Source organism: Thunnus maccoyii, chromosome 1 (genome assembly GCF_910596095.1).
Source record: "Thunnus maccoyii chromosome 1, fThuMac1.1, whole genome shotgun sequence".
Lineage (NCBI taxonomy): Eukaryota > Metazoa > Chordata > Actinopteri > Scombriformes > Scombridae > Thunnus > Thunnus maccoyii.
Genome location: NC_056533.1, coordinates 28,228,362 through 28,253,419, shown reverse-complemented (window position 1 = coordinate 28,253,419; position 25,058 = coordinate 28,228,362). Strand labels below are relative to the sequence as shown.

The following is a 25,058-nucleotide window of genomic DNA, read 5'->3' as shown; positions in this document are numbered from 1 at the left end:
TAACTCAAAATGTATTACAAGGTAACTCAAAAGTCGTTCAGTGACATTGATGAGGAGGGCTGAGCTATGCCTTTAACAAGCCGCCAATATACAGTAGTCAGCTTGTTTTGGTGGTTTTCTGCCAACTTGTAGCCAAAACCTGATTAAGGCAGCTTTCAAGAACAGGTCCTCTTTTAAACACAGGCCACACTGTATTGCCATTTCTGGTAATGTATCACAGTTCACAGTCTGCGCCTCATAGCCTAAAACACCAAATACCATATTCAATTTATGTGTCTATATGAGCAATTCAAGACACTTTGTAATAAATGTGTTGTGATGACATGAAATTCTGGTCCCCCACATGATGTTGTCATGGTTACAAGGCTGACAATTATAATCCCTCCAATCAAATCATGTGGCAAATAATTAAATAATTAAAAGTCCAATCACAGTATATAGCACGGTGTATAGTAAATATCAGCAGTAGTTAATATATTATATCAAATATAATCCCACAATATTACTGGATTAGACAGTAGAAAAAGAGAAGACACACCAGAGGGGAGACAGTGGAAGGCAGATGTAGGCCAGAATGTATGGTGGGATTAGAAACCAGGTCGGTGGAAGTAAAGGTGTGTCCCAGAAATGGGGGTCTTAACCACCACATGCAGGTTAGGCCCTATACATACCACAGCTAGAAGCAGCTGGATTTCCGGGCTCTACAGTACATCTACTCTTAAAACTGTCATTACTATCATCTGAATTTTATTATATAAAAAAGCATGCCTTGCAAATGTTCCCAACCTAAATGTGTGTTGATCTTTATTATCTTTAGTGTCAATGTTTCCTTTTACACTTACCTTCCTCTTACGTAAAACATACAATAAATGTAACACAACTATGCTCTTCTTGCCACTAACATAGGAAGTGGCTAACAACTAACCGGAACGCAATATTTGGGCAGGTTCCAGTGAAATTATGTTTCAAAACAGGAAGCCGTACACTGCTATGTGCTGTTTGATACATACATGTGTGAAAAAGTCACATCTCAAGCGTAACCACACAAGAGTAACGTAAATGGAGAACACAGAGGAAATACCAAGAACTCCACTTCTGTTTACGCATCAGAGGAAATGTTGAAATGTGAAGAAGACGTATTTCATCAGCATCATGACTGAAAAGAACGCGCCATTCTAACAGATCTAGAGACACAGAATGCAAACTGGATACGTTGTGCTTTTTTTAATCATTCCTACTGTCTTGGTGGGATGCTGCGTTGGAAATCATAAAATAAGAGGTATTTGATTTAAAAACAAACTGTGTGTATGTGTTTGAAAGGAAGCACGTATGTAATTATTAATGGTGTCTCAGATCTGTTTGGACTGTTCAGTTAAAATAAAACAGAAAACTTATCAACTGTCTCTAGGTCTTCAGCAGAATATTACACATCAGCACTACAGAGTGGTGAAGGGGGAAATTTTTATGATGCCGTGCAAGATGTGCTCCAAGATTGAAGAAGAGGGAAATAAAGGTGTATCCTATGACTGTGGGAGTCAGTACTTAACTGAAGCAAAGCATTCTGGAAATTATACATGCCATCCAGGGTAAATAATGATGTGTCTTATCCTTCACTTTACCTCTGCTCTATTTAATGCTTCTTATTAAATTTGTAAATTTTATATTGTAATGTTGCAGTGGAGAAAGTAATGCAGAATTTGTTGAGGTAGAACAGTATCACTTTATAATATGGTATATTCATTTAAGGATAAAGCTGGTGATTTTCTATTTTTTTCTTATTGTCAACAAATCTCATGTGCGGAGCCAAACCCACAATGAAATGATCCTACTTACAAGTATTGTCCAATCCAAAGCCTGATATATTCCTCTGTGTCATAGACCTCCATTGTTGTCCAAAAACTGTTAATAACACGTCAATAAGCCACACTGTTGCACTAGGTGACATGGTCCTTGGCTCTGACATTTTCACTCCAAGGAGAGTAATTCCATGTAAAACTGAAATGATACTTTCCGCGAGGGTCCGTAGGGTCCACCTGACATAAATTTCATCATCAGAGGGTGTATGTGTAGGCTCTGTGCGGACATCCGTGTACCTACAATTTGTTGTGTGCAGACGGACCTGTCCACCCCAGTCCGCATGGTCACAACGCTGTCTCCCTGTATCTGTATCCTGATCTACTGCAAATGTGTTGAACGCGTATAAACATTAGACAGTATAAACAGAACAACTACCCATCTGTGGTGTCTATAGCTGTCCGTGCATGTGTTCGCGTGGGGCTACAAATGAAGCTTAACAGTGCTTCGCTAGCTTGCTGTGCTATATATCACAACCTCTTGATTTTGTATTTAGTGAAAATTACAATGTAGCACAAAGTCAAGAGGTTGTGATATGTAGCACAACATGCTAACAAATGCGCAGCTAGCAAATGCATTACAAGGAACTGCTCTCCTGAGACTGAAAATGTGACAGCTGTTGCTAGTGTTTGGAGCCGTTTCTAATCAAATTACCGTAACCCTTGCCTTCGGAACATGTCAACATACTGGGCATGAAGAGATCCCTTCCCTAACAAGAAATAAGGGACAAAATCAACAGTTACAGAACCAGTTAAAAGTTTGGACACACCTTCCCATTCACTTGAATGAGAAAGTGTGTCTAAACTTTTGACTGTTAATGTATGCAAAAATGCATTCCATAAACAAAACAGTGGGCATCTTCCAAAGTTACCATGTTTTTGGTCCAGAATTTCCTCTTTGTGTTATAATCCCTCTGCAAGGATCATCATGAAGACAGTGGCTGTCATTTTGTGCTAAAAGAGAATAACTTCTGCAGATGCACACTTCATTTAACTACCTCACATTGTTGAAGACTCATTTAAGCTTCAGCTGAGCTTTGGAGCACATTTTTGTATGAAAAGTTAATACTGGAAATTCACCAATTGCAGATTGAGGTTTAAATTTAATTATCATATTTTTACTTAAATAAGCTCATTAATAAATGGTTATTAGCACAAACTAGCCAATAACAAAAAACCTAAAAGAAAAAACAACTGAAAATAATTAACTATTTTTCTGTAAAGCCTTAATAAATTATTAATGTGGAACAACTTTAAAACCTATTTTAGTATAAACAATGCCAATTTGTAAAGTTTTTTGATGTGTATAGACTTCTATTAAGTTTGCAGGTCTCTGCTGTCCAGTGGCAGCAAGTTTCATCTGCAGGTGTTGGAGAAAACCAGTCTGCAATGCCCTGAGCCTGAGGACAGCAGTATAATGCTGGTTGCGAGTAAACGTGGCAAGATTCCCTGCCCAGGTCTCAACTGTTACAGCACAGACGTCAGCTGGTACAAGGTGAGGTATACACATGAACAAGAGTTTCCATTTCAGAACATCTAAATCACAGTGAAATCACAACTGTGTTTTCTTACAGGGTAACAACACTCCATGGAGGAGTAGACTCTGCAGTATGGAGAACGGCGAGTTAATTTTCGCCAAAGTCAGTTACCATGACACAGGTGTATATTTCTGTGATAGACTGATAACTGAGCAAGGAGTCACGTGGACTTTCAGGAGGGCTGTTAATGTCACAAGCATACGTAAGTGCTGTGTGTGTTTGTATTCGTTGAGGTTAAAGAAATTAATAATACATGACTTAGCGTCCTGATATATGAAAATAATGGAAAAAGATTTGTGGCATTTTCTCCATACTTATATCATAACAACTTATACAGTCCATAGGCAAAAATAGAAAGTGTGTTCGCACCACCATCCATTTTAGGGCTCCTAATGTCAGTCTAATGGTCACATTGTTGGTCCATTTGTCTGTTTGTCTGTACCAAACATTTATGGTAATCAGAAGATGAATCCTGTTAGTTTCCACAACTATTGGATGAGTGGCATGAAATTCTGTATAGACAGATTCCTCACAGAATGATTTTAATAACTTTGGTGAACTTATTGTTTAGCCCCACCATTAGGTCAAATTTTTAATTGTTCAATACTTTGGTTTATGACCAAATACCTGCAAAATTACAATGATATTCCTATCAGCCTTAGTTGTTGAGTGCTAATTAGCAAATGTTAGCATGATAACACACTCAACTAAGATGTTTGTCCTGTTATTCAATTTTAATAAAAACCTGTATTTTCCTCTGCCATGATTTCACAGATGACAGGACCCAAGTCACTCAATAAAATTAAATAAAATACAAGAAACTAACTACTTCAGGATCAGGAATTACACTTAACCTGATTTTAAAATTGTCTATCACACGTTTCTTGTAAAGTACTCAGAGACATTAGTATGTCTGCAATCTTTGTCAAAACAACCATTGTTAAACAAAATTGTGAATTTAAAAAGATATATACCGTATATTGATCATATTGGTTTGATCTGGGTCAGAAGAAGATATATTTGTTCTTTCACCAGTATTTAAACATTTTAAACATAATTTTCTCAGGAATTCAAGACAAAGTTACTTTTGTAGATTTGAGCAATGATTGCAGTAAAGATATAGATAAAATAGGGTATGCCTACATTCCACTTTCTTTCCTCCATGTAAAATGTTGTCATTCCAAACACCTTAAAGAAAATATACCCTTTTAATCAGTTGAAACAAAATGCGATTGTAGTATACACCATACTGTCATTCCCCACCGTGAGAATTTTTATCTTCATGTCCTGTGAACACTCAGACACAACGTTGGTTCATATCTTGCTGCAAACCCAAAAACCAACGGGCTTCGTTCACAGTTGGTGGTTGGCAGTCATGTGGTTACTGCAATTATTGCTCTGATACAAGAATGCATGTTCAAGATCATTTTGGATAATACCTTCAAGCTAGATATCTCAAACCAAAGGACTGCTGTAAAATGATGGAATGATGAAATGATAGAAAATCCTGTTTTTTAAAGAGCTCTGGCAGATTGCCAAATAACAAAAACTATCAAAGAATATTGCAAGAGTACTTCTTTTTTAGTGGTCTTGCAATTGCAAATTTTTTTGAAATTGGTAACCACTTTTAAACAAGAAAATCCTGCATTTCTGTACAATAGTAACTTGTAGGTTAACCATTGAATAAGCCAACAAGTCATCATACCATAAAAACAAAATAAATTACATGTCTGTCACAGTGTTTCCTGTTTGCACTGAATGAACGGCTGTTTTAGGTATTTTCCTGGAGAGGCCAGTGTCAGAAAAACATGGTGTTACTGTTCCACTGCGCCTATGTGTGTGTATATTGTGGCATCTAGTGTGGATTTATATTCCCTTGGAGGAAAAATAGACCGTGTTAGATATGTCTTATTTTTGTTTCATTAAAGTTGAACAGGTCACAAGTCCATAACAGGGTTAGTCTTTTAATCAATTGCAAATAGCATAAAGCCATTCTTTTTTTCATTTCAAATTGAGTCCCTTGATTCCTCTCATCATCTAAAATGGTTTTACTTACATATTGGTGAGGCCAAGAGTCGAATCACAGTTCAGATCTGATTTATACATCATGTCTTTTCAGACACCCCGTAAACTAGACATAATAAAGAAAAATATATGTGACTTTATTTCCCATGTCCTATCAGCACGTGAGAACGCAACATACCCTCCAAGGATTGCGCATCCTGCTGACAACATGACAGAAGTAGTGCAGCTTGGTAAGTATATCCAAATGTATACTGATATATACAGCTATCAGAGTTAACAGCTTTTTCAGATCCATATCAGCCATATGAGCGAAAAAAATCCTACTCGTGACTTCCAAGTAGTTATCCCAAAGGAAAATGTGCTGTCTAGCATTCATGGTGTCAAATTAAAGCCGTAATCAGCCGGAAAACATTGCATACAGCAGACATTCCAGTGTTCATGAGTTCTGGTTGTTTGCTGACACTCACTTGTTGATAACTAACAAGTGATTGGAGAGTCATTTGCCTATTCAAAGTTATTTAAGTTATAGTACTGTATGTACTAATTCAGAACCGATTTGGCTCTGGGGCAGCTTTCAAAACTATCTGACATATGATTCTAATGTTGGCTGGTTGTAGATGTTGACTTTTAAAATTCAACTTTATTATTCGTTATTTGTGCAGAACAACACAGGAGGACAATACCGCAGGCAAAAGTAATTATACACAGTAACAATAAGATAAAGAATATAGAGATATAAGGTAAAACAAAAGACAAAAAAACTACTGTAGATTAGGAATTTTCAGTAGATGAAAGAACCAGTATATAAGTAAATAAATAGATGGCGTCAGAGTAAAAATATTGGATGCTCTGAGTATGGAGTATAGAGTATATTAAAGCTTTGTGTTTCCTCAGACAGTGTTTCCCTGTTGAGCTGCGGTGGAAGTATAGTAACAAAAAGAGGGACTTTGGCACTAAAGGGACTGTAACGTTGAAAGATATCTATTTCATTTGACTAATTTGGATGGCTGAGGCCTCATATTAGTTTCAAATAAACTTTTAACTACATTTTTGCACAGATGAAGGCTTGTAGGTTTTGGCCCCCATCACTTACATTGTAAGTGCATCATGAAGGGATCTTCTAATGGTCAGTATGCACAGGAGGAATGATTATGGCAAGAAAAACATATTCCAATATTCATTTTGAGACCTGACTATTGTTATAAGACACAAATGAAAAATTGTGAACCTGTGCTAATGCTCAACATATTGCTGCAGGTTATACCAGCATACCTGAAACAGCCCTGATAATGATGGTCTTGTTTGAATGGCTTGTATGTGCATCTTCCAAACTGGTATGAAAAACATAATGGGTTAGATTTTAATGGCCATGTTTTTTACTCATTCCAGGCCAGCCTCACAATCTGACATGTGAGGTATATTTTCCTTTTGAGATAAAGTTTTTGCCGGAGGTGCAGTGGTACGTGAATTACAGTGGCAGCATGGAGAATATGACTCTACTACACATGCAGAGCCAACAGTGAGTCACTACAGTCGCTTGCAGTCAATGTTTGTTTTTTCCAGAAAATAACTGTCTTTCATTATGCAATGCGAGTATTTGCTTGTTAGGATTTTGTAAAATCCGAGATGTAAACGTGATGATTGGTTTGCTTGAAGTTTTCATTAGGATACAGAGGAGCTGACATTTTTTTCTCTGATTCAGACAGAACAGAGTGTCATTTGAAGAGTATGTGGTCATACAGACAGCCATCATAAATGAGGTGACTCCACTACACTTGAACCACAGATATACCTGTATCGCAAGGAATACTGTCAACACCATAAGTGCCACTGTCAAGCTCAAAACTGAAGGTACCTTTATTTCTATTGTTACCTTCACGTCTTTGATTTATCCAAACTGTAGCCTTAAAATACTGTACTTTGTCATAATGTTGTTATATTACAGTTAAAATGATTATACCAGATTGAATTATGTATTATAGCATAATATTACAGTAAAATCTGACAATACACCACAGGAGTACAGGTAGGAGGTGAGGCAATCAAAGCCTCTGCTGCTGGTGGACATGGTGGAGTGTTTAGCAGCTAAAAGGGGTTTGTAGTGACCAAAGCAGAATTTAAAGTATGTGTAAATAGGCATTTGTTTGCTATCAAGTTTGCCATATAAATTTCATAAGGTGATACTGTTAGTTTTGTGTTTACAGCTTGTGTCTGTTGCTCCAAAATAATCAAAAGATCAATTATTGCTGCTTTAAAGGCATAATACAATCTAATGAGTGTATGTTGGACTGAATTTCAGTAAAATGGCCATCACTGGTTGGCTATCCTATTGCGTCTTTGCTGCTGGTAGCTGGGTTGGGAATCATTTTGCGTGTGAAATGGCTGGAAGTACAAGTAATCTACAAATCCCATTTTCAACGCGGAAAACTCGATGGAGGTCAGAATGCAAACCCACACATGGCCACAGAAACACACAAAGTTAGCTTGCTTGCAGGCACAGAGACTCTAGCATCTTGACTGCAGCCATCTTCACAGGATGTGGTTTAATTTCTTGATAAATCTATACCACAACAGGAAGAATTTTTTCACAAGGGTATCAATGACTTCAGCATTGGTTTCAATTGAATTCATCCTACAAAGAATTGCACTATTAAAACACAATTAAAACATTCTAATACCTTTAATTTGTGGTGAATAATCTTATAATATTGTACTTGTAGTAGTCTCAAAAACCAAAGTGACAAATAAGATAACTAATCTTATCACTAGTTCAACAACTGCATAAACAAAATACATTTAAGAACCCAGATTTAAATGTATAATGTTTTCATGTCAAAATTGTCTTTCCCCTCTAACACAACCAATCAGATGAGAAAGAGTTTGATGTGTTTCTGTCATATGTGCTGAGTCCTCCATCAGCAGAAGTGGAGGGAGGTTTGACCCTTTCCTCCCCATCAAGACCTGACAGTGATGTGAAAGGTGGGCCAATGTGCTCAGTGTATTATAACTTTACCTATTTTATTTTCATGTCACTGCTCTAGTAGAGAAAATTAACTATACCTTATATTGGCAGAATGTCTGTCCAGCCTGGACCCGCTAAACACAGAGGAGGGGAACACCCAGAGGGCACTAGAGGTGCTACTCCCCCAAGTGTTAGAGGACCGGTGGGGGTATCGCCTCTGTCTGCTGGAGAGGGATGTGCTTCCTGGAGGAGGTCAGAGGATCAGCTCTTTGTATGTGCGCATGTGTGTGTGCACGTGTGCGTGCGTGCGTGTGTGTGTGTATGTCTTTCTTTCATTTGAAAACCAGCATTGTGAGGACATTTCTGTGTTGTGAGGACATTTTGGCCGGTCCTCACAACTTCAAAGAGCAATTTGAGGGTTAAGATTTGGTTTTAAGGTTAAGGTTAGAATTGGGTTTAGGTTCAGTTTGGGGTAAAGGTTAGGTTTAGGCATTAAGTTGTGATGGTTAGGCTAAGGGGCTAGAGAATGCATTATGTCAATGAGTGTCCTCACAAGGATATAAAGACAAACGTGTGTGTGTGTGTGTGTGTGTTGACTGTAAAGATTTCTGATAGTTTCCTTTTTTTATTGCAGCATATACAAATGATGTGGTCCACGCAATACAGAGAAGCAAAATGCTCATTTGTCTCCTGTCAGATGACTACCTCTCCAACAGCAATGCTGTGTTTGTACTGGAATCAGGAGTTCAGGTAGGCCTACATTTCACAGAAAGTAGTGTAGCGTGAAAGACACACAGCCATGCCTCTGGGTGTGTAAGGTAATGCTCTGAGCTAGAAGCTCACATCAGCACGTTAGTATGCTCACTAATGATAAAGCTAGCATGTTCATGTTTAGCAGGTACAATGTTTACCATCTCAGTTTACCATGTTTGCATGCCAGCATTTGCTAATTAGAACTAAGCACAAAGTACAGCGGAGGCTGATGGGAATGTCAGGTTTTGCAGGTATATGATTGTAAAAAGTATTGGATGCAAGATGAAAAGTCAGGGCAAATGTTCACAATTCATACCCTGGGAACCATGATTATCTGTACCTTATTTGCTGCCAATCCATCAAGTAGATGTTGAGTCATTAGAATTTATCTATAGACTTTTATTGTCTGTTGCAAATTTCCGTGGCAATCCATCCAATAGTTGCAGATGTATTTCACTCTGAACCACAAATGTCAACCTGATGGTGGTGCTAGAAGGAAAAATCACAGGATCACCAAAGTCAGAAGAATTTGTTCTTAGGGGGCTATGTGTGTACAAAATGTCATGGCAATCATTCAAATAGTTGTTGAGATATTTCACTCTGGACCAACTGACCTAGCATGCACAACTGAAAAACTAGACATTTTGTGGATACCTTAAAAGTTAACGGATAAGTAGACATACCTGTCATTACTTAACTTCCTTGGTAGCACAAACAACATTAGAGGATTTACATGTTTAGCCCATTAACTTCCAGTTGCATATACTTTGAAACTGATACTTTCCCACATTACCTAAACTTTTCTGATTATTTTTTTCCACATCCAGTCTATTTTCAGCTTTTTTTAGTAATGAGGTAATATGACTAAAACATATCCTGTAGCCATTTTATTATCAGAAACCAAACCAAATTGGTTTAAATGTATCACTTTATTGACTCAAACTGAAACCTTAGATGTGTGAAGGATAGGAAAATCTCTCAACATAAGCATGCCAGATGCAAAATCACTGGTGATTCAGTGCAACTTTTAAGTGGTTACATTTTTCTTTCATGATATTTCATAATCAGTTTGAAATGTGAAATCATTTAACCTGCTTTTGTTAACTAAAAAAACACAATTCATTAATAATTTTATATTTGGTCCACATCTTCAGGCTTTGCTGCATAACTCTGCCCTCAAACTCCTGCTAATATGGACCAACAGAACTTCAAAATCCCTCGTCCAGCCAGACCCGCCGCTGCCTTCAGTGGTCCAAAGGGCCTTGAAGGTGCTACCCAGTCTGGACTGGACCTCAGGCAAGCCTGCAAGTGCAACCAGCAACTTCTGGAGATCACTGAAAAAGGCCATGCCCAATCACAGAGTAAAGCTGGTTTCACTCATGCAGAACCAATGATTGGACTCTTACAAAAACAACATGTTTTAACTAACATGGTGCACAGTATTTTGATAGATTTGGTTTGTGTTATCCCACTCTTCACTGAAACTGTTAGCAGCCATGTGCAAGTTATGAATGCACAAATGTATCAAGGAAATTTCCATGACAGGAAGGGTACCCAATCATGTTTCATTTTCAGAAGTAGGAAAAAAATTGTCACCATTTGAGCCATTCTCACAATCCAGTAGCGGTGTGTAGTCTGACTCTTAATTTCTATCTGTGTCCCCAATACACTGTGTTAAATAGTGCAATATAATCAATGACTTCTCAGCTGTACATTGTTGGACAAAAACAAAGAAATAAAGAAAAAATAACATGTAGACTAGTGCACTGATAAGCAACAAAATGTAGGAAAGACGATGCAATGTTATTTCCAGTTAAACTTGAAAAATTTACCCTTCATATAGCTGTTTGTCTATCAGTTTAAATGCAAGAAAATCACATTGTGAAGTGTAGTTCATGTATTCTGTTACAAGAAACATGTCAGGAGCAAACATTTGACACAATACATATCATCCAAAATGTTTATTTGATTGGATATTAAATATGTATTCAACAGAGTTCTGTCTAATAAAACAGGGTATTGCAGTGAATATTAATATATTTCATTTGGGGAAACATGTGCAACAGTTAGGTAATAGGTATATTTTTGAGTACAGGGATTTTCCAAAAAGAGGTGGAGGTGGTGGCCATGTCATGTATGATTCTGGTTTTCACACTAAAACATATCAGTCTTTCTGTTGTGAACATAAACACAGCCACATTTCTAAGTTTGCAAGATTCAGTGAAGCATAAAGAAATACAGTGTTGCGTAAGCAAATGCAGAAATACTGACACAACGCTAAAAAAAAAACATAAAAACAAACCAAAGACTGTCTATAAGGTGGCACGGCTGGTGAAAACAAAGGGTTTCATACTGATGCTGAGAAACTAAATGAAACAAAAAAAGCATCACACACAAGTTAACATAACATCACACTTATCTGAGAATTTAAAAATAAAATATTATCACACTTCTATGTACATTTTTACACAATTAGATAAGCTTGCCCATGGGCACACCTAACCAGCTTCAGATAAGAACAAACATGACAAAAAAAAGGGAAGTGGGAGCTCTAAGATGCAAGATTTTCTGATTAGCCAGCAGAAACCACCTGTAGCAAACACAGTTTAAACAAAATTCTGGCTAATTTATTCGTCTCATCTCTCCATTACCCAACTCTGCACCTCTCATCACAGAAGTTCGACACTCTGGTACCTCTCAGCCGGTAGTGGTTAGACATGTAAACATGAGTTCAGTCACTGAGAATCACAGAGGGCTTAAAGTATTCTTCATTGCATGTCCACAAAGCTGGGAAGTTGTCAAAACTAAGGGTACAGAGAGGAATCATTTGAGCCTTCATAGATATCTCTGGCATGGTTTAACCTATACAAAATTATCCATTAGTGACAAAAACTGTGATATTAATTTACAATTTGTCTGCTTGGGCCTTCAGCTTCCTCTCCCAAAGTTTTTGATGATCAGAGAAGCCCTGCTTGCCCTTGTTGAAGGAATTAGGTCCTGCAGATGTTGGCGTCTCCCTGAAAAGATGTCAGAATACTTTTTTCAAACTCAAGTACAAATTTCAAGTGCTGTTTGAAAGTTGTGAATCCTTTAGAATTTTCTGTATTTCTGCATAAATATGACCTAAAACGGAATCAGATATTTACACAAGTCCTAAAACTAGATATAGTGAACCCAATTAAACAAATGAGACAAACAAAAAAAAACCCTTTTCATTTATTTATTGAGGAAAATTATCCAATCTTACATATTTGTGGGAGGCAAAAGTATGAGAACCCTTGCTTTCAGTTACTGGTGTGACCCCCTCTTGCAGCAATAACTTCAACCAAACGTTTCCAGTAACTGTTTATCAGCGCATCAAGCTTGGAGGAATTTTAGCCCATTCCTCCTTATAGAACATTCTCAACTTGGGGATGTTGGTGGGCTTCTTTGCATCAAGTGCCGCTTCAGGTCCTTCCACAGCATTGCTATAGTATTTAGGTCAGGGCTTTGACTTGGCCATTGCAAAACATTATCTTTTTCTGCTCTAACCATTCTGTGGTAGATCGATTCATGTGTTTAGGGTTGTTGTCTTACTGCATGACCTACTTTTTGTTTAGTTTCAGTTCACAGATGGATACATTTTCATATAGAATGTGCTGATACAACTCAGAACTAATAGCTCCTTCAATGATCGCAAGTTGTCCTGGTTCAGAGGCAGCAAAGCAGCCCAAACAATGATACTACCACCACCATGTTTCACAGATGTGTTAAGGTTCTTATGCTGAAATGCAGTGTTTGCTCATCACCAAACATAATGCTTCTCAAGCCAAAAGGTTCAACTTTAGTCTCATACAACCACAAAACATTATTCCAATCACCTTCTGACTTATCCACATGGTCTTGAGCAAACCATAGATGGCAGCAATGTTCTTTTTGGAGAGAAGTGGCTTTTTTCCTTGCAACCCTGCCATGCACACCACTGATGTTCAATGTTCTACAGTGATGGTGGGCTACACTGACTGTAGCCACTACAAGAGAGACCTTCGGTTTCCTAGACGTTACCCTGGGGTCCCTTGTGGCCTCTGGGAGTATTACACGACTGCTCTTGGTGTGATTTTTGTTGTTCGACCACTCATGGGGAAGGTAACAATGGTGTTGGATGTCTTCAATTTGTATATGATCTGCCTGACAGTCGACTGGTGGAGTCCAAGCTCTTTAGAAATGGTTTTGTAACCCTTTCCAGCCTGCTAAGCATCAACAACTCTTCTTTTAAGGTCCTTAGAAATCTCCTTTGTTTGAGCCATGACACACTTCCACAAACCTGTGTCGTGAAGCTCAGACTTTGATAGTGAAGACCCATATTTCTCTTCTTTAAATAAGGCACAGCCTCCCAGAGTCACACTTGATCGTCATCCCATTGATTGAAACACCTGACTCTAATTTCCCCGTCAAATAAACTGATAATCCTACAGGTTCACATACTTCGCCACACATAAATATGACATTGGATCATTGGATCAAGGTTTTTGTCTCATTTGTTTAACTGATGTCTCATTATCTAGTTTTAGGGCTTGAATGGAAATCTGATCACATTTTAGGTCATATTTATGCAGAAATTGAGAAAATTGGAAAGAGTTCACAAACTTTCAAGCAGCACTGTAAAAACAGGTCATATGATAAGGTCAGATAAAATTAGAAGCCGAGGAAACATTTATAAAGTAAATTGTGTATGTATGTATATACCTGCCAATGTTTTTCATCCTCATCTTTGCCTCCGGAGGCATTTCCTCAGGTTCACTCTGCGCAGCAAAAGAACATTGCGGTCAGTCTGTATATTTGTTGTTTATGCATTTGTACAACCGTGACAGTGTGTGTGTGCACTTACATCATCATCCTCATTAAAGACAGACGCCAGCCCTGGCTTTTTTGGAGGAAGTGCTGGTACAGGCTCTTTGGGTTTCTAGGGCAGGTTATGGACACAAGATTTAGGGAAACTTAAATAAAACCATCAAAACCTGCCAGCATCACAGTTCTTTGACTCTGCTTACTAGCGTGTTTATAAACAGGCACTATAGGGATGCAACTAACAGCTATTTTCATTTTAGTTCCTCTCTTCAATGATTTTACTTATATTGTTTGAATATAAATGAACATAATATGTTCCAGGAGCCCATAGTGACGATTTCACATAGATTTTTTAGCATGATCAAAACCCACAATGTACAAAAAGGCATTATAGTGAGAAAAGCTGCAAATCCTCACATTTGAGAAAATTAAACAGAAAATGTTTGGCATTTTACTTCATTAATGACGAAAGAATTAATTCTATCAACTGACTTAAAAAAAATAATCACTTGCAATGAGGGTAACACTCAAACACTGAAAATACTGTGAATGGTTTTGGCCTACATCCTTTTCTGGGTCGCTCTGAGCAGTGTGTCATGAGTATTACGCCATTTACACTTCTAGTAGCGTCAATGGTGCAACAATCTGTGTTTCAACACCAGCTTTGTTACAGTCACCAATATTAAATCAAATACAATACTTTTTTTAAAACATAAACAGTCTGCTCAAGCAGTTAATATGCATGGCTAACTACACACTCACTGTTGCTCCAAGCTTAATAGATATGGGGTTGCCCTTCTTCCCCATCTGACTGCTCATGCCAAAGCCTATTTTGGAAACTTTGCAGGGTGCTGGAGGGTCTGCTGAGGACTCATCCTCATCTTCAGACGAGAGATGCTGGGATGTGCGTTTGACTGCGGTCGTTCCTCCTCCCACAGTGCTACAAGAGACAGGCTTAGTTTTCACTCTGCCTCCCTCCTCCTGCGGCCCTGCTTGAGGCAAGACAACTCACCAAGGTGAACAACTGTTTTCTGGGAACTGAGGAATAATAAAGCTATCACCTTTAACGTTACCTGTGTTTCTACGTTTCTAGCCGTCAATGAACCAAATGTAACGCAAGTTCCACTCAAACATTTAACGTTACTGACCTAGAAGTCCACCTAGGAACTGTGCGTGCAGAACCCCCCTAAATATTAGTGTTTAAGTTAAGCTGAAAGCACTGTACGCACGGTTTAATTGCTGCTCATTCATATGGTGTTGACATAAGCTAACGTCACTAGCTCAAGTTAACGTTGACTAACGCTACTTGCAAACTAGCTACGCTAACAAATAGACTATCTGCTGCAAGCAAGTCTTTGCTGTATTAGCTTGCTAATTTAGCAGTTACTTTAGCCCAGTAACGATAGTTAAAGACAACCCCTTTCCCATATCTAAATAGGTAATACAATGTTAAGTAAAGTGTTAGTTACTTCGCATTAGCATTAGCTAGCGATACGTAGCTAACATTAAGTTAGCTTAGTAACGTTTTGCGAACATATCCTCTGGAGCCAGTTGTAATAGATAAGCAGCAAATCAGACTAACGCTAAATACAACTTCTTTCTCAATCACATTTTAGTCGTTAAAATAGCACAAATATCACCTCCGTCGTCGGTGCAACCCCTTCTGTTATGCTCGTTATCCGCCATAATTTCTTCAGTGTAGTATCAGCTCCTGCCGCTAGTTCTCTTCAAGCGCTGCGCTCCAAACGAGCACGTAAAGCTACTTCCGTTCACACTGTTTACAAGAGAAGAAGAAAAATGGCGAAATATGACAGCAGCAAGCTAACTTGGTAAACAGAAAGCTAGCTGAGAAGAACAGGTAACGACATCCAGTCTAGCATCGATTTTCTTATGTTAAGATCATAGCAGTTTTTACTTTTACTGTTTACGATTACTAAGTGATAAAATAGACCCTAACATCGTGTATTTTGACTGTTGTAACGTTAGCTTGAAAGTTGCTATGCTTACGTTAGATTTTAATGACGTTACATTAACAGTAAACGTTTGTTGCCTGACACTTTGTTACACATGTTTTTCAGTAATGGATCAATGTCTCTCCGTTTTCTTTCAATAATTAGTATTTTAACTTGTAAATAACATTCAAACATTACTCACTGTACTTCTCCTGATGTCTCTCAAATAACTCATTTGTCCCAGGTCTTTAAAAGCTTGTTGGTGAACAATGTACCAGTCAACATGGGACAGACACTGTGCATATGCTCCCGTGGCTCCATCACCATTGATAACAAAAAATACTACTTTGTCCAGAAATTAGACGAGGGGTAAGATAATGTTTTGACCTTTAAAGTTGAGTCTGGTAATATTTTATATTTTTGTTGTCAAATTGTTGTCCAATAATGTCACTGGGTGACATTTTCTTTCAATACAATGAACAAAGGCATTGTAGGTAATATCATATTCTGTCCTGCTGCTTTAAGTACCCTCTAGCCTCAACCTCGGTTGAAAATAGTCCCCAACAAATGCACTATTTACTCCTGTATAAGAAACATTTATTGAAAACTACAGTGCTCAGCTGTTTCATTTAGCCTACTGGAAAACAATGAAAGTATATATACATGACCCGTTTTTGAAAGATTTTCGTATTCAGTGGGAACAAATGAGCTTTGGACTTAGAGCCACAGACAGGCTGGGGAAGTCAGAAAGTATTGAAGAAGCACTAATACATTGTTGGTTTTGGTCTTTGTGTGGTATTTGTTGACAATAACAAAATGATTTGAACGGTGCTAGCCTTTAAAGTCCCATTTGCTTCTCCCTAAATCTTAATCTCTATGTGTCCTCTCTTTAGTGGTTTTAGTTATGTTGATCTGGTAGAGGGGGTAAAGGATGGTCACTTCTATGCCCTGAAGAGGATCCTGTGCCATGACCGTGAAGGGCGTCAGGAGGCTCAGACAGAGGTGGAGATGCATCAAATGTTTAATCACCCCAATATCTTGAGCCTGGTAGCGCACACCTTTGTTGAACGTGGGGGCAAGAGTGAAGCCTGGTTACTTCTGCCTTACATAAGAGTAAGTTGGCACCGCAGTTTGTATGATGAGAATAACCTTGAGGGAAATGGTTTGATTCTGAAATGTTGTTTTGTTCGTGTGAACAGAAGGGCAGTCTGTGGTCTGTTCTGGAGAAGCTCAGAGACAAAGGGAGCTCAATGCCTGAAAAACAGATTTTACAAATCTTGCGTGGCATCTGCTCTGGACTAAAGACCATTCATGAGAAAGGCTATGCACACAGGTAATCTCTCTCCACATACACACATTAACAACAAACATTTACATGTTTAGGACTAGCCTAAAGACTCTTGTGCTGGCTTGGCTACATTCTTTACTGGCACACAAGTTGCCTAATAGTGCAGCATAATCATTAAAAAGGACCTAAAATCTAAGTATGAACTACTTTAATATACAGAAATACACACAGCTTTTATTTATCCCTCAGTTAAAATATAAACCATAAATTAGCAACAACATTTTACAAATCTGAAATTCCAGTTACGAACTGTAGTGTTAGTCTACTTCATGAAATACCACAATTTGCCAAACCATCATTAAATATTTTGTGTGCAGCATTTTTATATGAACAAAATTGCAAACATCTAATCACATATGATTTGTCAGAGATCTGAAGCCTACGAATGTGCTTCTGGATGAGGATGACAAGCCAGTGCTGATGGACCTGGGCTCTATGAACAGAGCCAGGATTGAGGTAAGGGCGCAGAGTTTATAAGGTTTTACTGATTAGATTTTATTGAGACACCAAAGCCCAAATACGATTGATTGACACCTGAGGTCAGTCACATCCCCATAGTCTGTTCTTTTTTGGTTTGTTTGGTTTGTGAAGTTCAGTTTTTACTGTATGAGGAAACAGTAAAGTGTCACCATCACTTCTGTTATTTTGTCTGTTAGGGTTAGTGAAAGTTATTTTGAATATTTATGCTTTAATATTGATAAGTTGTTAGTATGAAATTGAATATATGTCTGCTTTTATAGCAGAAACTTATGTTGCAAGAAAGGGGTCTTGAAATGAAGACAAATAGACCCAAGTAAGCTACAAGAAATAGTTTCCAATATTGAGTAATGTCCAACCACCAACAACATAACATTCCGTGGAAACTTTCAAGTCCCTACGCAGATAATATTTTGAGAGTAAAAAAAAATCACCATACTTCACATTGTTTTAGAAAGAAGAACCAGATTTCTATCTCTAGGTAACATTTTTAATGACAATTTAATTATTTAATGCCAGAAATACAACAGAGCATGTAGCAAGCAGAAGAACAAGTGAACATACTCAGGCTTGGTCCTAAAGCAAAATAAATCCCACAGTTTTCTTCATTATCTGCTTTGCTTTTTTGTTCCCTGGAAAAAGTTTCTCATCATGTTTCTTAAATGCTTCCAACAATGTCTGTTGCATAGTATACTTTTAAGCTACTTTTAAGCATCACTTACATTTCCAGAAAGTGTGTAGGTTTGGGGTTTTTTCCAGCTGTCTGTAAAGGCTTATCTTCTAAACATTACATCCTCCAAACGATTCTTACACTACGATGATTTTGATGTAACTGAATTACAGGTTAGAGGCACCAGAGAAGCCATGACCATACAGGACTGGGCAGCCCAGCGATGCACAATTTCCTACAGGGCTCCAGAACTCTTCAATGTAGAGAGCCACTGCATTGTAGACGAGCGCACTGACATCTGGGTAAAGCCTTGTATTCCTCAGCCCCTTTGGCTAGTATATTGTCTTCTTAAATGACATCAGTAGCATTCTGAAACCTCAAATGCAGATTATTCACTCACCACTTCTTTTTCTCTCTTTTTTTTTTTTGCTATCTGCCCATACTCCTCTAGTCACTTGGCTGTGTGCTTTACTGTATGATGATGTTGGAGGGGCCTTATGACCTGGTGTTTCAGAAGGGGGACAGTGTTGCCCTGGCTGTCCAGAATCCTGTGTCCATCCCACAGCCTTGCAGGTCAGTCTTCATTCAGACATTCACAGAGTAACTTGAATTAAGTTTCCCTCTGAGGTATTGGTTTCTGTTACTGTGTGTATAGTGGAAGGAAAAACTCCCACTGGTTTTTCTGTTGGGGAAAGGAAAAAAAATTACAGTTCCGAAGTAGACGTAAGCAGTTGTAACTTCTTACATCTATAAGTAACTGAATTGAGTTTATTTGTCTTGATTTTAAACATAAATTTAATGTGAAAACATTTAATTGGGTATATTATTTAGTTTTGGTTATTTTTATTATGTATGAACTCAGCTCTGTCCTGGAAACCTCACTTCTTGTTGCTTTAGATTCTCAGCCATTATTTTGTGATTGGTGTTAATAATGTCTGGTTGTGGTTAAGTTTAAAAGTCATTTATGAAGTTCTGTGTGACAAAATACAGATCTAACTTTAGTTGGACTAATTTGCTGTTTGTACATCTTGTGCCCAGTTACTCTGAAGGTCTGCAGTTGCTGCTGAGCTCCATAATGGTGTCAAATCCCCAGGAGAGACCAAACATCAACTGGGTTCTTGACCAGGTACAGGACCTGCAGAGTCGCAGCCCCAACACCCAGACCAACATGGTCTGATCTTGCACGGTACACAAGATGTCAGGTCTTGGAACAAGACCTTTGCACACTTAAATGAAAGTCTCTTATTTTTAACGTGAAAATATTTCTTTTATTTATTGACTTCTTGTGTAACAACTTAGGTAGGTACAGACTTTAATTCAGCTTGGGGAGCTTGGCAACAATTTCAGCTTTTAGTTTGGATAATCTGATGTAGCCAGTGTATCACAGTTGACTTGTAGGCTTACAAAATGATCAAAAATGGCCTTAAAAGTAGTTTCACTCTGCAATATGATGCTTTTGGCAAGGGTCAAATGTTGCTTCTGAAAATAAAGTGGCTTCACCTTGCAATTTTAAAGGAAAAGTTTGACACAAAATACTTATTTGCTTTCTTGCCAAGGGTTATGTGAGATGATAGATCGAAACCACTCTCATATCTGTCAGCTGATTATAAAGCTACAGCCAACAGCTGGTTAGCTTAGCTAAACAAAGACTGGAAACGTGCGGAAACCGCTAATCTGTCTTTGTCCCAAGGTAACAAAATCTGCCTACCAGCTCTTCACAGCTCACCAATTATCACATTATATCACCTTTGTTAAATCCATACAAAAACCAAAGTGTAAAAATGGTAAACAGGTTTATTAGATTAATGTAGTTTTTACACTGCAGTTTTTGTACGGATTAAAACAAACATGGTGATTAGTGAACTTTAGAGGTGCTGGAAGGTGAATTTGTCACCTTTGGTCAGAGCCAGGCTAGCTGTTTCTCTGTTTCCAGTCTTTATGTTCAGCTAAGCTAACTGTCTGCTGGCTGTGGACTTATATTTAGCCTACCAACATGAGAGTGGTATCAATCTTCTCATCTATCTCTTAAGAGAGCAAACAAGCCAAATTCCCCAAAATGTCAAACTATTCCTTTAAAAAATTAATTGTCTTATTATTGTAGTTTGCATTTTTTTTGCAAGAAAAGGGATAACACAAAAGCTTTGCCAAACTTTCCGGTGGTTGAAAGCTACCTGAGTTCAATACATATCAGACATCATTCCCTACCAAGAAGGAATATGATCCATTTCCTTTTTATTTTATTCTTGATTCCTGAGTTTTGGCTGTGTAACATCTTGTGGCCACACATGTGTACTGTAATCATTAATGTACAGCGTCGCCTTCAGCTTTTCTCCACACCTTCACTCATGCTGTTTGTCTTTACTGGGGAAAGGTTGAGAGACAGTGCACTTCTCTCCTGCAATGCTGCTTTTGAACACACAGAGGTGCTCCACCATCACAGTCCACTTATTAATGTGATCATGGTTCTGTCTTGTACAGCTGATAATGTGTGAATGGGCTCTTTGTAAAACACAGCAGAGTATCCGCTTACACTAAAAGAAAAATCTTCATGGAAAAGGGGTCAGGTATTACTGCTACACCTAAACAATAATAAAATTAACTTTTAATCAGTTTAAGGAATTACTTAGAATTACTTAGAAATGTTTTTATTAACTGAAAGTCAAAGTCATCGTCATATCTACCACTGCAGTTTAACCTTTTTACTTCACTTTTCACTGTATTTTTGTTTTTAAACGGTCTAGTATTTTTCCATTCCAGCCATGCTTGTATTTAATCCTGGGTTTCCTGTCATGTGTGAATGTGGTACACACTTTTGTTCTCTCAGGGTTTACCCACATCTCAAAGGGTCACGTGGTCTTTCCTAGTAGACCTAAATGGTACCTTTTAAAACCATTGTTAAATGAAATACTACTTTGGGCATTTAAGTTAAGAACAATGCTTTTGTGACTCTGTAATGCTGTGATATTGGACCATATTAGAACTAAAACAATTCCCTGTTAACCTGTGCAGTAAATTCTTGAAATGGTAATTGACATACAGTTAAAGTATATAATCATTTTAATGCAACGTTTGGATATGTCAAATGACGTTTTGTGTTTTTGTTCATTGTAAATTAAATACTGGTGTCACGCTGGTAAACTAAGACATTTTTTAAGTACTGGTGAAGTTAACAGATATCAGTAAGTAAGAGTGTGTCATCTGATTATGGAAAATTCTGTTTAAAGTATGTTTAATCCCTTATTCACTGCACAGTAAAAGGATAAGTAAATATAAAATATGTAGCACTCTGTACACAGTTTTTAATACAATTGTCTGTGAAATAAAACTGCATTTAAAGGTCGTCAGTCAAGAAAAGTATTTGAATCAATACTCAAATGCAATTACTAACTAGTCTTCATGATTTGGACACAGCTTCTAGTTAGTGGGTTCAGCTGCATAAAATCAAGCTTACAGCTCTGCAGTTTCCATTGACAAACATTTGCAGTTGAATGAGTGGTACTGAAGAGCTCAGTGAATTTAACATGGCACTGTCATAACATGCCATCTTTCTAACAAGTCAGTTCATCAAATTTCTGTCTTGCTTTTACTTAAGGAAAGGTTGTAATACTGTAATATTAATATTAATACTCCAGTCCTGCACTGAAAATGTCGAAAAGTGAACATACTAGTACTATAAAGTAGTATTAGCTAAATGTTTTTAAAGTATAAAAAGTGAATGTGCTCATAAATGGCCCCTGAGTGTTATACTATTATATTATTGATGCATTAATATGTAAGTAGCATTTTACTGTTGCTCATTTTAATTATTTCATGTACGTTGGGTAGTGTAATCTATAACAGAGCATCATATTTTATCATCTAATTATGTTTTATAAGCAAAATCTTAATCTGTAACGTAATTAGTATAAAGCTTCATTTACACCTCTGCGTTAAGGGGCTACACCTTACGTATGGTGGCTATGTGCATAGGCTCTGAAGCAAAATTTATAATTAAATACGGTACTTGAATAAATGTACTCAGTTTAATTTCACCACTGTCCGCTACAGTTGCCTCGGTCACAGAATGAAAATATCTAGGAGCCACAACAGCTCAGCTAGTATGCTACACATGCTTATAGGACTGCTGAGAGCGGAGACACGTAAAAATCATTTGTCCTGTTTCAACATTGACTACCAAACTACCAAACAGCCTTGGAACTCTGACATTGGGAAACAACACCAGAGCTGTTGGACTGGAGCTTCATGTAATGGATTTCCATGGCCGAGCAGGAATACTCAAGATGAAGTTCACCATGCACAATGGCAGTTGCAAATGGAGTGGTGTAAAACACACCGCCATTGGACGCTGAAGCTGTAGAAACATGTTGTCGTGTTGGAGTGATGAATCATGCTTTACTATCTGGCGGTTTGATGGATGGCTCTTGGTTTGAAAGATGCCAGGAGAACGCTACCTTCCTGAATGCATAGTGGTGACTATAAAGTTTGGTGGAGGAGGAGTTTTTTTGGGGGGGCTAGACTCATTAGTTTCACTTAAGGAAAGTCGTAATGCAGCCGCCGCTTACAATGATATTTTAGGCAATAGTACGCTTCCAGTCCTCCAACAATTTGGGGTGCAATTCGGAAGGCCCTCTCCAGTTTACAGTGCCCCCATGCATAAAACCAGGCCCATAAAGAAATGGCTTTCCCAGTTTCATATACAAGAACTTGACTTTTCTGCACAGAGCTCTGACCTCAGTCCTATCCAAGACCTTTGAGATGAATTAGAATGTTTCCTGAGAGCCAGGCTTATCACGAACATCAGTGCCTGACCTCACTGATGTTCAAAGGGCTGAATGGGAGGAAATCCCTGCAGCCCGGTTTCAAAATCTCATGGAAAGCCTCCCAGCAGAGCGGAGGCTGTTGCAGGAGTGTATTAATTCCCATGTTTGTAATACAGTGTTGAGCAATCTCATGTGTGAAATGCTGGGGTGTCCACATAATTTTGGCAATGTAGTGTAACAAAGGGTGCTACCAAAGGTGACACTCATCCCTTGAAAATAAAGAGGTATTTTAACATATTGACTAATAAATCATTCTGAAGTAGTGATGAGTCAGTAAGAGAAAATGACATTTATCTATTTACAGATTTTGTTTTGCCATTTCTAAATCTTTTGGCTCCAACATTCAGAGTTTTTAATAAGCCAAATTAGTTTTTTGTTTTTGGTACCTAGTTTCACATAAAATAAGAAATACTACATTTTTTAATTAAGTTGCTTCAGCCTCAGATGAATAGTGTCTCATGGCAGGCTAGTATAACCTTGATCTAACAATATTACAGAAATGGTTATATCTGTGTGTTTATGTGCTTGGAAACAAATATCAAATTGCTCATGTAGCTGGATTTACAACCCTCACGTCCACTCAGATCACTGAGATGTCACACTTCACTGCTGTCCCAATTACTTTCAAAGGTAATTTCTACCTGACCAGGCACAAACACACACAAATGACCAGTCATAAAGTCTACATATTGTAACATCACACATATTTACAGTGCATATGCCCTTTTATACACAAACATCCTAAGGATTCATTACACTTGAATTAATGATACTCCAGCTGATTTCTTCCTCAGGCCCACCTACAAACCCCAGACTCCCCTGGGACTGGGTTCAGGATCGAGAGGCTGTGTTTATGGGTCCAACATATGTCCACACGCACACGCACACCCACATTCTGCCCCACTTTTTATATTCACTATCATTTGCCTGTGAGGGGCTGAAATGATGTCATACAATACAAGCGCAAGGTCAACTCAATGCTCGTCTACATTTTAGCACCAATTTCATGTGCTTTTGCTTGTCATTCAGTCAGTCAGTGTGTGTGCGCGCGCATGCTTGCGCGTTTCATCCATAACCCAACCCCAGTCCTCAAACACAAACACACTTTAGCTCTCACACCATAAAACATCTGCAGGCTTTATTGATTTGGCGATGAATCAATTAGTGAATTATTTAATTAGCAAAGCATTATGGGTCAGTGCATAGCTGCTCCCACCTTGCAGTGTTCCTAGGTCTCTTTAAATCATCACACATATGTTTGCATCCCGTGTGGGGTGTGAACATGCAGTCCTATCTGTGAAACATGACCACACAAAAGTTTTCCTAATGCAGTGAATTCAGATATGATTCTAGTGAGACCTCGTAAAGACGCCCAGTAAAGTTTCTGTTGCTACGCGCCAGACGAGGGATCCTATTTCTTTAAAGCTTTATGTGTACAGACCCAGAACTTTTCCTGTCACTCAAGTCCAAATTAGCCTTGGCTGAAGTTGAAAGAGGGAGAAATATGGACGTTACGTCTACCCGGTTGAGTGGATGAGTTATGACTTGTGTTCGTGATCGGGGCTTTCTTTTCTTCCAGGAGCTTTCTTTGTGCTCATTAATTCATGGGAGCGTTTGGGTTAAAATGCATAATGAGTTCATTAAGGGGGATTGGCGTAATCAGGAAAGGTATTGCCTTAATTACTGGCACAGGGCCAGACCTATCCGTTCTCTGTGAGATCGGCAACCCACCCTGTCCACAGAGCTCACTAATTTAATTAAGTGTACAAAATGCTACACCCTAACGTCGCCCTTGGGGGCAATTATGGCACTAGAGATTGAAAGATCTCCGCC

The 25,058-nt window shown here is 38.2% G+C and overlaps 3 protein-coding genes across 9 annotated transcripts; 2 read left to right on the top strand and 1 right to left on the bottom strand.

Annotated features, from left to right (window-relative positions):
- Positions 1–789: 789 nt before the first annotated feature.
- On the top strand, positions 790–11,395 carry LOC121894775 (interleukin-18 receptor accessory protein-like). Of its 4 annotated transcripts, XM_042407617.1 has the most exons (12): positions 791–1,279; positions 1,409–1,586; positions 3,198–3,348; positions 3,428–3,593; positions 5,575–5,646; positions 6,806–6,935; positions 7,119–7,267; positions 7,716–7,853; positions 8,285–8,395; positions 8,490–8,630; positions 9,013–9,128; positions 10,286–11,395. In XM_042407617.1, the coding sequence occupies exons 1-12, from the start codon at positions 1,198–1,200 to the stop codon at positions 10,523–10,525; spliced, it is 1,674 nt and encodes a 557-aa protein (XP_042263551.1). In that variant the 5' UTR covers positions 791–1,197; the 3' UTR covers positions 10,526–11,395. The 4 variants fall into 4 exon arrangements, with proteins under 4 accessions (XP_042263558.1, XP_042263551.1, XP_042263570.1 ...); XM_042407624.1 differs by lacking the exon at positions 7,716–7,853 and having other exon boundaries at positions 790–1,279; XM_042407636.1 differs by lacking the exon at positions 1,409–1,586 and having other exon boundaries at positions 1,212–1,279.
- Positions 11,078–15,705, bottom strand: LOC121894810 (PEST proteolytic signal-containing nuclear protein-like). Of its 3 annotated transcripts, none has more exons than XM_042407674.1 (6): positions 15,599–15,705; positions 14,721–14,947; positions 13,999–14,073; positions 13,857–13,912; positions 12,041–12,148; positions 11,078–11,935 (listed from the first exon to the last, which is right to left on the bottom strand). In XM_042407674.1, exons 1-6 carry the CDS (start codon positions 15,642–15,644, stop codon positions 11,863–11,865), a joined length of 585 nt encoding a protein of 194 aa, XP_042263608.1. In that variant the 5' UTR covers positions 15,645–15,705; the 3' UTR covers positions 11,078–11,862. The 3 variants fall into 3 exon arrangements, with proteins under 3 accessions (XP_042263608.1, XP_042263601.1, XP_042263616.1); XM_042407667.1 differs by having other exon boundaries at positions 14,721–14,950; positions 15,599–15,704; XM_042407682.1 differs by having other exon boundaries at positions 11,078–12,148.
- stk16 (serine/threonine kinase 16) lies at positions 14,888–21,745 on the top strand. Of its 2 annotated transcripts, none has more exons than XM_042407654.1 (8): positions 14,888–14,974; positions 16,155–16,279; positions 16,804–17,023; positions 17,110–17,243; positions 17,627–17,714; positions 18,579–18,707; positions 18,857–18,978; positions 19,444–21,745. In XM_042407654.1, exons 2-8 carry the CDS (start codon positions 16,194–16,196, stop codon positions 19,580–19,582), a joined length of 918 nt encoding a protein of 305 aa, XP_042263588.1. In that variant the 5' UTR covers positions 14,888–14,974; positions 16,155–16,193; the 3' UTR covers positions 19,583–21,745. The 2 variants fall into 2 exon arrangements, with proteins under 2 accessions (XP_042263588.1, XP_042263580.1); XM_042407646.1 differs by lacking the exon at positions 14,888–14,974 and adding an exon at positions 15,722–15,816.
- Positions 21,746–25,058: the final 3,313 nt, after the last annotated feature.

Coding starts and splice junctions, on each gene's coding strand:
- LOC121894775 (XM_042407617.1), top strand. CDS start 1,198: ATGCAAACTGGATACGTTGTGCTTTTTTTAATCATTCCTACTGTCTTG. Junction 3,349..3,427: donor CAGACGTCAGCTGGTACAAG/GTGAGGTATACA, acceptor GTTTTCTTACAG/GGTAACAACACTCCATGGAG. Junction 6,936..7,118: donor CTACACATGCAGAGCCAACA/GTGAGTCACTAC, acceptor TCTCTGATTCAG/ACAGAACAGAGTGTCATTTG.
- LOC121894810 (XM_042407667.1), bottom strand. CDS start 15,644: ATGGCGGATAACGAGCATAACAGAAGGGGTTGCACCGACGACGGAG. Junction 12,149..13,856: donor AGGATGAAAAACATTGGCAG/GTATATACATAC, acceptor ACATCTTTTCAG/GGAGACGCCAACATCTGCAG. Junction 11,936..12,040: donor AAGGCCCAAGCAGACAAATT/GTAAATTAATAT, acceptor CTGTACCCTTAG/TTTTGACAACTTCCCAGCTT.
- stk16 (XM_042407654.1), top strand. CDS start 16,194: ATGGGACAGACACTGTGCATATGCTCCCGTGGCTCCATCACCATTGAT. Junction 16,280..16,803: donor GTCCAGAAATTAGACGAGGG/GTAAGATAATGT, acceptor TCCTCTCTTTAG/TGGTTTTAGTTATGTTGATC. Junction 17,715..18,578: donor TGAACAGAGCCAGGATTGAG/GTAAGGGCGCAG, acceptor ACTGAATTACAG/GTTAGAGGCACCAGAGAAGC.